We start from the raw sequence: 12,423 nt of genomic DNA, 5'->3' as shown, positions 1-12,423 counted from the left end.
TATATATATATATACACAAAGTATATATATAATGTGTGTGTGTTAAATAATAAAGGTTTGCATGAAAAGATGTGGACGCCAGGACTGAGCATCACTATTGGATGAACTTTTAAGCTTTTAGGCTGCCCCGCATGTTAAAAACATGGCCACTCTGCATAAAAAAATGTTATTGAACACAGAATTCTGTAAGAAAAAAGCCAGTGATCAACTAAGTGCATGAACATGGCTCAGTTCTTTGAGCTAAGACCGACAGATAGACAGTGAACATGTTTGGTTTGGTTTGAGTTTATGGGTGACTTAGATTTCTGAAGAGATTACGTTGATGCATTGATGTAAAGTGGAAGCTGTCACCATCAAGACAACGTCTGCAACTAGGCTTTGAATAATGTTCTGTGTACAGCGTTCTTGTACCATTCTCTGTGAATAATTTATTTTTTCCCCTAATACAGTCACAATGATGCTATTCAGTGTGTTGCCTACAACCCAGTCACTCACCAGCTTGCCTCTTGTTCATCTGGTGACTTTGGTGAGTATGCCACATGTTTAAATAAACACAAGGCTCTTAAAATATTCAGTATAACACACTAGCTGCAACCTGGAGAACTTAACATTTTACATCATTTTGTAGGCCTGTGGTCTCCTGAACAAAAATCTGTAAGCAAACATAAAGTCAACAGCAAAATAACATGTTGTGGGTAAGTTGTTTCTAACTCTGCATCCTTCTGCAGCCATGGTGCTTGTTTTTTTGTTTTTTTTTGGTGATGCAATGGTATTTCAACCAGTGTCTGCTTTGACCACAGGTGGACAAACGATGGCCAGTACCTTGCACTTGGCATGATGAATGGGGTGGTGAGCATCCGGAACAAGAATGGAGAGGAGAAGGTCAAAATAGAGCGCCCAGGAGGCTCTTCCTCTCCTATTTGGTCCATAGCTTGGAATCCCTCCAAGTTAGTTACTTTTGAGTTATTAATGCACATTATTGAAGAGAAATATTGATGCTCTGTTTATTTAAAACTTTTACAATCACCGTACTGAAGATTAGCTATTTGTGCTTTTGATTTCATTCAGTTTAAAGTAACTTTGTGCACTTTCTGTAGTGGTGACGAGTTTTTGTGAGGTCAGCAGGTGGCAGTAGTTGACATGAGTGTAGCTGAAATTAATATCAGCTGTCTTAAGTCTGTGCTCCCCTTACAGTAATTCTGGACCAGTTACACTGGACCACCAAATTGGATATTTAAAGAAAAATAAAACAATAGGAAAATGCTAAAATACAAGAAGTTAAAGGTGGCAGTGATTATAAGCAACAGAAATGTTACCATTGGGATGCTTCATAAATTGTGATCAGCCGTTCCACTAAACAGGTCAGAGTGCACTGTCAGTGAAAGGAAAGTGTTTTTTTTTAGCTGATAGGGATTTGGTTTCTTGTGAAATAAGGCATGTTGTGATCATTTGGACAGGGTGAACAGGCACCTAGGCTTACCGCTTCATACAATACTCTGTCTTGACGTGCAATTAAAATTCATCAGAATGAAAACTTTTCAAAGAAAGCTTTTTTAACACACCATCACTTACAGGAGAAAAGGTTTAGATGGGAAGAAAGTTGGCCTGTCTGGTTTCTATTCACTTTTTTTTTTCTTAAACAGCCAAAGCCTCCATCAGCTCAGAAGCTTGTTCTGTGCACTTAAGACTGAGTTTTTTCATTTCACAGGGATGAACACAATGACATTCTGGCAGTGGCAGACTGGGGTCAAAAGCTCTCCTTCTACCAGCTTAGTGGAAAGCAGGTGAATATAAAAAAATCTTTATATAAAAGCCTGAGCTGAAAACCAGCTTGTTCTTCTTTATTTCAGGCATCACAATAACAGTGTGATTTATATTAAAAAACAAATATTCTGAATTCCAAATGACATTTTAAAGATTCAATACAGGCAGTCTTTATTTCTTGGAAATCTTAGAGTCATGGGGACTAGAAAGTCCAACCTCTTACAATTTTAAGAGTTAACAGCATGGGCATAATGAAAACAAGATAAGATAAGATAAGATAGAACTTTATTGATCCCGCAGGAAATTGTTGTGCCAGAGTTTCAATACAAAGGAACACACACAAGGTGATCTTGTGGTGATCAAGGTGATCAGAATGCTCTTTATCAAATTTTAAAAGTATTTAATCTAACTTCAATTAAACAAAAACACAACAGAACAAATTATATCATTATTTATTCAACTAAAACAAAGCCAAAATAGAAAAGTTGTTTGTGGAAAAACTAAGTACCCTACAATTCAATAACTCGTAGAAGTTAGCAGCAGTAGCTCTCAGTAGTTGTTTTCTATTTTTCTGTCGTCACAACAGTGTGGAGGAATTTTGGCCCACTCTTCTTTCCAACATTACTTTTGCACATTGAGGTTTGTAGACAGTTGTTTTGCTCATCTCTCTTAATTTCCCTCCACAGCATTTTTGTCAGACAGAGATCTGGAGTCTGACTGCTCCATTGCAACATCTTGATTCTTTTCTTTTTCAACCATTCCTTTGTAGATGTGTTGCTGTGTTTGGGATCACTGTCCCATTGGATGACCAAGCTTTGACTCTAGTATACTTTACTTTGGTCTACTGAGGCGTTCATAAGCAACTCAATTAAAGCATGTTGTTCAGATCTTGTGGCTGTAAAACAAGCCCAAATTATCACCACTCCACCACGGTGCTGACAGTTGAGTTTTTTGTACTGATATGATATGCTATGTTTGGTTTTAGCCAAACATTATAAAACATCTCATGTTTCTATGTTTTTTTAGAAGAAGAGGCCAAACATTGCAATCATCCAAACAAACCATGTTTAACCAGTCTTTTTCAAATTGTACTATCATGAAGTTTATAGGGGAGTGGTGGCGCAGAGGTTAGAGAAGGTGGGCCTGTGATCGGAAGATCGCCGGTTCAAGCCCCGGTACCGACAACATCAAAAATGTGGGTGGGGTAGGCGAAGCACCCACACCTGTCCCCACCCTCATTCGCCCCACTCTGGACCCTTGAGCAAGGCCCTTAACCCCCACCATCTGCTCCTCTGGGTGTCCTAGATAGCAGCTCTCTGCTCCACACAGAGGGCTGTGGTAGCTCGGTGGTCTGTGGTTATATCAGGAAGGACATCCGGTGTAAAAATAACTGCCAAGTCTTCGTGTGACTTAGTTTGCTGTGGCAACCCCTAACGCAGGGAGCAGCCGAAAGAAACACAAACAAACAAACAAAACCTATCATGAAGTTTATAATTTAACCTGGTGACTGATGCCTGTAGAGTCTGAGATAGAGCTCTTGAGTGTTTTTTTTTTTTTACTATGTTTCTGAGCATTTCATGGTAAATGGACTGTACTTGTACAGCACCTTTCTATCTTTATGAAGACCCTCAAAATGCTTTACAACACAATCTGTGTCCTCATTTATCCATTCATACATCACGCTACTATTTCTCTACAAATCTAATTGAACAAATCATTCTAAAGAGACTAATCAGTGCTTTGTCACATTCATACACCAATGGGACACACATTGGAGGCAATAAGGGGTTCAGCGTCTTGCCCAGGTACACTTCTGATGTGACTGCTGGTGGATTCAAACTCCCAACTCTTGCATTGGAGGACGACTGCTCTACCCACTCTGCCACAGCCGCCCAGTGGTCTTCTTACATTGAGGTGAATTTGGGACGTCCCCTCATAGTAAGATTGATAGCTGTCTTAAATATTTCTCCTTAGTGAATAAATCTCTTCTTACAGTAGAATGATGGACTCCAAATAGTTTGGAAACGACCTTTAACTCTTCCCAAATTGATGGACCTCAACTGTTACCACTCTAACATCACTTCTGATGTTTTTCCTCCATGGCATTGTGCTAACACACTTGCATGCTCCAGAGCAGCAAAGTGTCAAAACTTCTGCTTTTACAGAGGTGCTTGCACTGATAATGATCAGCTAAATAAGTCTAGCTGCAACTTTACCTCCTAAATCCTATGGAAGTAGCAGGGCTGGACTTAGTTTTTCCACACAGTTTTCTTATTTTGATTTTGTTTTTGTTTGTAATAATGGCATGGGGGAAAATGTTGTGTTTTTGTACACTTGAAGTTAGATATAAATATTTATATAAACTGGTAAAGAAGACCAGATCACTTGTGTTTGTTAAGTTCTGATATGTAAAAGTGTAGAGAGAAGGTGGACTTCTTTTTTCACTAACTGTAGATAGCCAGTTCACTATTGTCATCATTTGAAAGTCTAATAGAAAAAAACCCCAAGAAATTGACACTGTCTGAATTGTGCAGTATTGGAAACCCTTTGAGTTTGGGATCTGTTTCCTGTTCTAATCAGACTGTCAGGGTCTGCTGAAACCAGAACTTATTTTGGAAGTGATCCTGTTGTGCTTTAACACCCCCTTACCATCCCTCTCTTCTATGTTTGCTTCTGGACAATACTGTAATTACAGACAGATATGCACCATCGATCTCTTTGTTGTTAAGTCTTTAGTTTATGCATTGTCATCTCTATTGATATAAATGAATATTGTGTTTTGATTACAACATCAGGGATCAATCACAATGACAGAAAATAACCAAGGATTGTCAAGAAGGTTTTTTTTGTACAGTGAAGAAAAACAGATGAACAGAACTGAGTGACCTGATATCATGTTGCATAACGGACTTTGAACTCTAATATAATAGATGCTTTTTAAAACAAAAGAAACTCTTTCTTTTCATCAGATTCAAAGGGATGGCTGAATGCACTGAGTACTTTGAAGTGTGTGGTCCAGACAGTGGGAAGTGTTGGCCCCTGGGCAATAAATACAAGACATGCTTGTTATTCCTTTTTTTAATGTTCTCCTCTCTTTTGTCCCATGTAGATTGGAAGAGATAGAACTCTAAACTATGACCCGTGTTGCATCAGCTACTTCTCCAAAGGAGAGTATATAGTGATGGGAGGATCTGACAGACAGGCGTCCCTCTACACTAAAGACGGAGTGCGATTAGGATCCATCGGAGAGCAAAGTAACTGGGTGTGGACATGCCGAGTTAAACCAGACTCCAACTATGTGGTGGGTTCATATACCTATAAGAACTTCTCATTACCAGCTCTTTCACAAGAATGTATGAAATCATGAGTTGTAAAACAATTTAATTGAAAACACATAAAACAGGGTTATTCTAGTGGCTAAGTCCGGCCCACCGATGAGTTCATTAATAAACAGAAGAAAAAAGAAAAGCAGAACATATCTGAGAGAGACCTTTAACAAATTTGAAATGGCAAATATTTCAGTCAGAGAGGTCATCCTGTGATGTATCCATCTCAATTTTCATTATTTTTACGAGCATACATACTGTAAGTACACTTTGAGAAGAGCTCCCTTCTCACTGTAAGCATTGGCTTACACAACTCAATGCCAATGCTTAGCCTGGCCAAGCGTCACCCTGACACTTCATTCTTCTGTGAGGATACTCACTGCTTGACCACTCAGTACTTTCCCCCTTATATGCACCAGGAACGACCTCTGATGTGACCAAACACCTCTGACGTTAACCGGTGTCAGTTTACAGCCAATAACAGAGACTTCAGCATAAATGCCAAAGCAAACCTGAACAGGACATTAACAAGAACAACCCAGTTCCACACTCAAAAACATGGTAAACAGTCAGAAATATTGCTCATAAAATGTCTACAAGGCTACCCAGCATGTTTTGCAGCTCACACAGTCTCTCTGGGACTCTCACAGAGAGACTGTGAGTTTTGGGAAAAATAAACTAAAGTTAAAATGAGACAAACATCTTTGCTTTAATCTGAGGCCTACAGATAGTATCTGTGTTTTGATGTTCATAATGTTTAATTGATGTTCATAATGTTTAATTATAAGAATTAAATGAGCAGAGACATGAGTCAAAAGGCTGCGTGCTCTCGTGGGCGCGCTCTTTCTCTCTCCAGCTGTGAGTTCTGATAAACTGATCATTTCACTGTGATCTCCTGTGAGCCTGATTAAACTACAACAAACAGCTTTATTACTGGGGGAATATTGATGATGATTCACAGCAACTTTGTAGTAGTTTTCCGGTAAGATGGCGCCCGTGTACATGGCCTGCAATCTACCTCTGACGATACTGTTTGGATTATTTCTGCTTTTTTCGTTTTTTGTCTGGGATATCAACTCGCTGCTTGTGTATGACCGACAACAGCTCCTCGATCTTCGATTGTCTGTTTCTGCTGTCGCTGATTCGGACCATTTTGATTGTGACTCGGGACCCCCCCCCCCCTTCCACCCCTTCTGGCAGACGTGCCTGCTTGTTTACGCTGGGCCCCAAGCCTACCTTCTCGGAGATATCAATCCAGACGCCGGGGTAAACGTGCCGGCCGGCTGGTAAAACTCAAAGCTCTGCGTGGTCAACGTTTCCACAGCCAGCTTCCTACGTGCTCGGACCAGGGAAAATATGGGTGTTGTCTACCGGCCCGGCGCTTGGACCGTCCTGGAGGCGCTGTTTTTGAAAATCTGCAACTGTTGGCGCGCAGCACCCCCACCATGGCTGGTTCTGTGTCGGACCAGATCAGGACGTGCCTCATCAACACAAGGTCTGTTGCCAACAAGACTTTTATTCTAAATGACTTTTTTAAAGGCGAGGGACTAGATTTTCTTTTTCTCACGGAATCATGGTTGCCTTTGGGTGATTCAAGCGCCTTGGTGGAACTTTTACCTCCTGGCTGTCTGTGTTTTAATGCCCCGCGGCCATCAGGTCGGCGGGGTGGTGGAATATTAACTGTATTTAAATCAAACTTTTCCTGTAAACAGTTGTCCACCCTCATGCCCTGCTCCAGTTTTGAGCTGAGTGCTTTTGAACTCGGACATTCCCCTCCCGTTCTGTGTGCGATTGTTTATCGCCCCCCTCGTTCCAAAGACTTCATAAGTGAATTCTCTGATTTTCTGGCTTGCATCACACCAAGATATGATCACTTTATTATCGTTGGTGACTTTAATATTCACGTCTGTTGTCAGGAGAAGCCGTTAGTGAAGGACTTCCTTGATTTGTTAGACTCATTTAATTTAATTCAACATGTAAATGCTCCCACCCAACAACACGGTCACACTCTGGATCTCATTTTAACACGTGATGTCTCTGTTTGTAATTTGGTAATCGGTGACAACGTTCTCTCAGACCACATGCCTGTCTTGTTTGATATCATCCCGCCTTGTCCTATTGCTAAGTCATGTGATTCTGCACGTACTTCACGCGCCATTAACCGTTTCACTGCTGCACGTTTTACTGAAGCTTTTAGCTCTGAGAGGATCGTTCAGCTCTCAGTGTCTCTCTCCACCGAGGAGCTAAACTCTCAGCTTAACTCTGTTTGCTTAAATATTCTGGACCGTGTTGCTCCCGTTAAAACCAGGAAAACAAAACTTTTATCAGAACCATGGCTTAATGACGTCACTCAAGCCATTAGACAGCAGTGTAGGAGAGCAGAACGCAGGTGGAGGAAAGACAGGCTGCAGGTTTCTTTTCAAATCCTAAAGGAGAGTTGGCGTCATTATCAGAAGGCAGTTAAAGCCGCCAAATCGAAGTTCTTTTCTGCGATAATTGCCTCAAACTCCCACAACCCCCGAGCCCTTTTTTCCACCCTGAACTCAGTTCTACACCTCAGTGAACCTTCACCTCTAGAAGCCTCAACTGAGCTGTGTGAAAACTTCCTCCATTTCTTTTCTGAAAAAGTTGCAAACACCCGGGCACTCATTTCTCCACCTGCTCATGATCCGTCCATCCCATCTAATTGTGTTGCTGTTCTGGACCACTTCGAGCCCATCTCTCTGTCTTCCCTGGAGCAGGTCATGTGCAGCATGAAGCCATCTGGCTGCCCTTTTGACGTTGTCCCCCCTCGACTCCTTAAGGAGCTTCTTCCTGTTCTTGGCATTGTGAACAGCAGCTTAGCCTCAGGTGTGGTGCCAATAACTTTTAAACATGCTGCTGTCCAGCCTCTCCTGAAAAAACTTAGCCTTGACCCCTCAGTCATGTCCAACTTCCGGCCTGTCTCCAGACTCCCATTTGTCGCTAAACTGCTGGAAAAAATAGTGGAGTCCCAGCTGAAATGCTTTCTAGAGGATAATGCCATCTTAGAGCTATTCCAGTCTGGTTTTAAACCTCTCCACAACACTGAAACTGCTCTACTCAAGGTTTTTAACGACATTCTCCTATTCACAGACGCTGGTGATTCTGTGCTCCTTCTCTTACTGGACCTCACATCTGCCTTTGATACAAATGACCACGAGATCCTCATTGCGAGGTTAGAACAGTGGGTGGGCATCACTGGGTCAGCCCTCAAATGGTTTAGATCTTACCTCACTGACGGGTCCTTTTGTGTCTCCATCAAAGATTTTAGTTCAGCCTCGGCAGCGCTTAATTGGGGGGTACCGCAAGGGTCCATCCTTGGTCCTCTTTTATTTTCTTTATACCTGCTGCCACTAGGTGCTATTTTCAGGAAACATAACATACCTTTTCATTTCTACGCCGACGACTGCCAAATCTACTTCCCCCTCAGACTCAACGGTACTTGCTCTATTCAACCGTTACTGGACTGCCTGGCTGACATCAGAGATTGGATGGCTTTAAATTTCTTGCGTTTCAACGAGAAGAAATCTGAAGTTATGCTGTTTCCTCCCAATGACACAATCACCAACCACTGCATCGACCTATCCGTTCTGTCACCGTTAGTGAAACAAAGAGTCACTAATCTAGGAGTGATACTTGACCCTTCTCTGAAACTCAACAATCATGTAAATATGATTGTTAAATCCTGCTTTTTCCAGCTGAGGCGACTGTCTAAGCTGAAGCCCATATTGTCCAAAAATAACCTGGAGACAGTAATTCATGCATTCATTACATCCAGGCTCGACTATTGCAACTCACTCCTTTTTGGTATCAGTCAGACCTCCATAGCTAGACTCCAACTGGTCCAAAATGCAGCAGCCCGGTTTTTGACCAGCACAAGCAAAAGGCAGCACATTACACCTGTTTTGGCCTCCCTACACTGGCTTCCGGTTCACCTTCGAATCAAATTCAAAATACTCTTGTATGTCTATAAATCACAAAACAGCTCTGCCCCCTCCTATCTTACTGATCTGCTCCAGCCGTATGTCCCACCATGTTCTCTCAGATCAGCAGACCAGTTGCTCCTAACAGTCCCAGGAACCCGCCTCAAGCGCAGAGGTGACAGGGCCTTCTCTGTAGCAGGCCCAAGACTTTGGAACGAGTTACCTCTGCTGGTTAGACAGGCCCCCTCCCTCACAGTTTTTAAATCTCGCTTAAAAACACACTTCTATTCCCTGGCTTTCTGCACTGTGTGATCTGTGCTGAGTCTGTGTGCATCACACTGTGTTGGTCATGTTGCAGTTGTTGTTGTTATCCATTATTGTTTTTGTCGGTTTCTACTTTTTGGTGTCCTGTTATGTAATCTGTTGCTATGTGCTTGTTCTGTTTGTCCCTGTACAGCACTTTGGTGTGCTTTGTCACTGTTTAAAGTGCTTTATAAATAAATTGGTATGGTATGGTATGGTATAGTTATAGTTATAAAAATAGTTAACCACAAATAGGATGGATTAAGTGAGTTAATTCATTTTAGTAAATTACACGGAGATGTTCAACACGCGTTGCGCTCACTTTCAGCCCAGCTGTTTTGCTCCGCCTCCTTTGGTTCTGCTCAAAGCTCACACCTGAGCAGACGTGGATGCTTCACCTGTGATTTATGAATTTTTGGAGGAAGAACTGGTCTGTGCAGCCATTTCACTGTAAATGAGAACTGGTTCTTAATGGACCAACAGCAACATGTTGGTCGTGCAGGGAACATAAAAAAACAGTCAACAATTTTTGAAAATTGTAAAGATCTGGCAAGTCAGAGATGGCCAAATAATATTTGTGTAAAAGAGGAATAGTATCATTTTCATTTTTAATTTAGTTTCATATTAGAACTATTCATTTGAACTATGCTTTTGGGTTATGCTTATTGCATTTAGTTCAAGTTCAAGGTTCTTTATTGTCATTCACATCGCATGTGGTACATGAGGTGGAACAAAATTGTGTACTCCAGGTCCCAGTTACACCAAAAAATAGCAAAAATATAAAGTATAAAAAGAAACAGTATATAAGGCTCTAAGATATACACTAAGATATACGCTAAATTAACGTTAAACAATACGCTATAAGATCTAAGTCAAAGATATATGCTAAATACTAATAATGTAAAATAATATGGTGTATTAAAACAGCAGCCTGAACATGAGTCTGTAGTGAGCAGATGGGTATGAATGAATACAGCAGCATGAATAAGTCACATATCACCAGTTAAAGTGGCATTACAGTGATAATCCTGGTTAGGGATTTATGAGTCTAACAACTTCAGGGTAGAAGATGTTCCCAAGTCTTTATTATTTATGATTTAAATAATTATTAATTAACAATACATGAGTATAAATAATTAATTATTTATGAGTATTTATGATTCAATGCAGCAAAATAAACACATTTAAAATGTAACAGATCATTGTAATACCTGGTTTATTTACATAATGACTTTAATCGCTGGATGTCCGGCCCCTGAGCTGCTGTCTTTCAGTAACCGTGGCCCCCCTGAGCAGTTTAGTTGAATAGTACTGATGTAAAATGTCAGACAGGACATTCTGGGTGCTAGTTTTTTTCTGTTGTGATAACACAGTTTCTCCTTAACCACACAGATACACAAGTTATTTTATTTTACTGTAACACTTTTACAGCTTCTCCTCTCACTATATTTAACTGAAAGTGATGAGGCACACAGGAGAGAATTGGTTTCTGGCAGATTCTCTCAGCTCTGCAGTGTAGATGCTTTAACAACAGGAACATTTTCCCACTTTCTCAATCTTTTCTTAGAGGTGTTAATAGGATGTAGTGCTACATTGTTGTGTTTTATCTAGGTGGTGGGCTGCGAGGATGGGACCATCAGCTGCTACCAACTAAACTTCAGCACAGTTCATGGCCTCTACAAGGATCGTTATGCCTACAGGGACAGCATGACCGATGTCATTGTCCAGCACCTCATCACCGAGCAAAAAGGTGCAGCTATTGTACAAGAAACAAGTCACTTAGATTGTCACGCAAGAGCTTTGTAATGCCTCTTCGTATGTTTTATGTCTTTTAGGACCACAGTGACTTATTTTTTGTTGGTGTGAGGGGTGGGGGTTATACTATAGATCTGGAGCATTTAGTGAACTGCATTTTAAACTTGTTAATAACGTTTACTCCTTTACCCTTTCGTTCTTTTGTCAGTGAGGCTCAAGTGTCGTGAACTGGTGAAGAAAATCGCCATCTACAGAAACCGGCTTGCGGTCCAGCTTCCTGAGAAGATCCACATCTATGTGCTAAAGTCAGAAGACCCCACTGCCATGCACTATCACATCAAAGAAAAAATCAGCAGGAAGTTTGAATGCAACCTGCTGGTGGTCTGTTCCCAACATATCATTCTGTGTCAGGTCAGAAGCACACTAGTGGCCATAAAAAAAAACCTTGTGGATTTTTTAGCAAATTATTTCTATAAACTCATTGCTGCAAGAACTCATTGTCACCAACCGTTGTTTGCTAATGTATCATGAACCACGGAACAGAGTTCAATGAAATGTAGCTGTACATCTACAGCTAATGACCTTTGGAGTCTACTAAACTCAAGATGTCCACCACAGCTAATCAACCTTAGCTCTATACAAGAATTGCTATACCTCAGTCTGTTTTTCAGATACTATAAGTTCATATGTGGTGTGGTAGTAGCTGAGAGTCATTCACTACATACGTGTTAACAGATGATGCAAGACCACACAAGATATTACAGTAATGCACGAGACTGTGCATAATGTTGTTTTCAAGGTTTGACCACAGTGATAACGCTGTTGTTTCTCAACAAAAGATGATGTCAGTCTAAAACTGACCTGAAAGGTGGTGGGCGACATGCACTGTTTTAAAGAATGCTAGGCAATTATTTTACACTAGGCTTTCCTTTATTTGTGCCTTTTAGAATGGATTTTTCTGACCTCAGGTGTTTGTGTAAATTACATTCATGCACACTTGATTGTGCACGTGGCTGTAGAGGCTGTAGAGTGCCATTAAAATGATGAAAGCCTACTGAAGTAACGTTTAGCCATTTACTAAACTATACCCAGGAATTGAAATTCTGGTTCCACAGATGTTTTTACACAACCGGATCCATCTGGATGTGTTCTTGTCTAAATGTAAGTCCATGTGTAGCTTGTACAATGCCCCCCCCCCCCACACACACACACACACACCTTATTTTAAGATGGATAAAATTAGTCAGTTTGAATGAAGTGGGAAGGACAACAGTCTGTTGAACCAGTGGGTGTTCTGTAAGTGTGTGTGTGTGTGTGGGGGGGGGGGGGGG

The 12,423-nt window shown here is 41.1% G+C and overlaps 1 protein-coding gene across 1 annotated transcript in view; it reads left to right on the top strand.

The window, feature by feature from the left end:
* The first annotated feature begins 450 nt into the window (after positions 1 to 450).
* Positions 451 to 12,423, top strand: part of ift122 (intraflagellar transport 122 homolog (Chlamydomonas)) — a 29,798-nt gene continuing 17,825 nt past the window's right edge. The window contains exons 1-7 of the mRNA XM_037683834.1: positions 451 to 526; positions 629 to 695; positions 801 to 947; positions 1,709 to 1,784; positions 4,874 to 5,065; positions 10,949 to 11,087; positions 11,301 to 11,503. Of these exons, the coding sequence (XP_037539762.1) occupies positions 835 to 947; positions 1,709 to 1,784; positions 4,874 to 5,065; positions 10,949 to 11,087; positions 11,301 to 11,503 (723 nt within the window). The 5' untranslated portion in view covers positions 451 to 526; positions 629 to 695; positions 801 to 834. The remainder of the gene's footprint in view (positions 527 to 628; positions 696 to 800; positions 948 to 1,708; positions 1,785 to 4,873; positions 5,066 to 10,948; positions 11,088 to 11,300; positions 11,504 to 12,423) is intronic.

The sequence above is a fragment of the Nematolebias whitei genome, chromosome 11, assembly GCF_014905685.2.
Source record: "Nematolebias whitei isolate Nwh7 chromosome 11, NemWhi1, whole genome shotgun sequence".
NCBI classification, from domain to species: Eukaryota; Metazoa; Chordata; class Actinopteri; order Cyprinodontiformes; family Rivulidae; genus Nematolebias; species Nematolebias whitei.
Note: the sequence above shows the minus strand (reverse complement) of the source record. Positions and strands in the feature narration are given on the sequence as shown.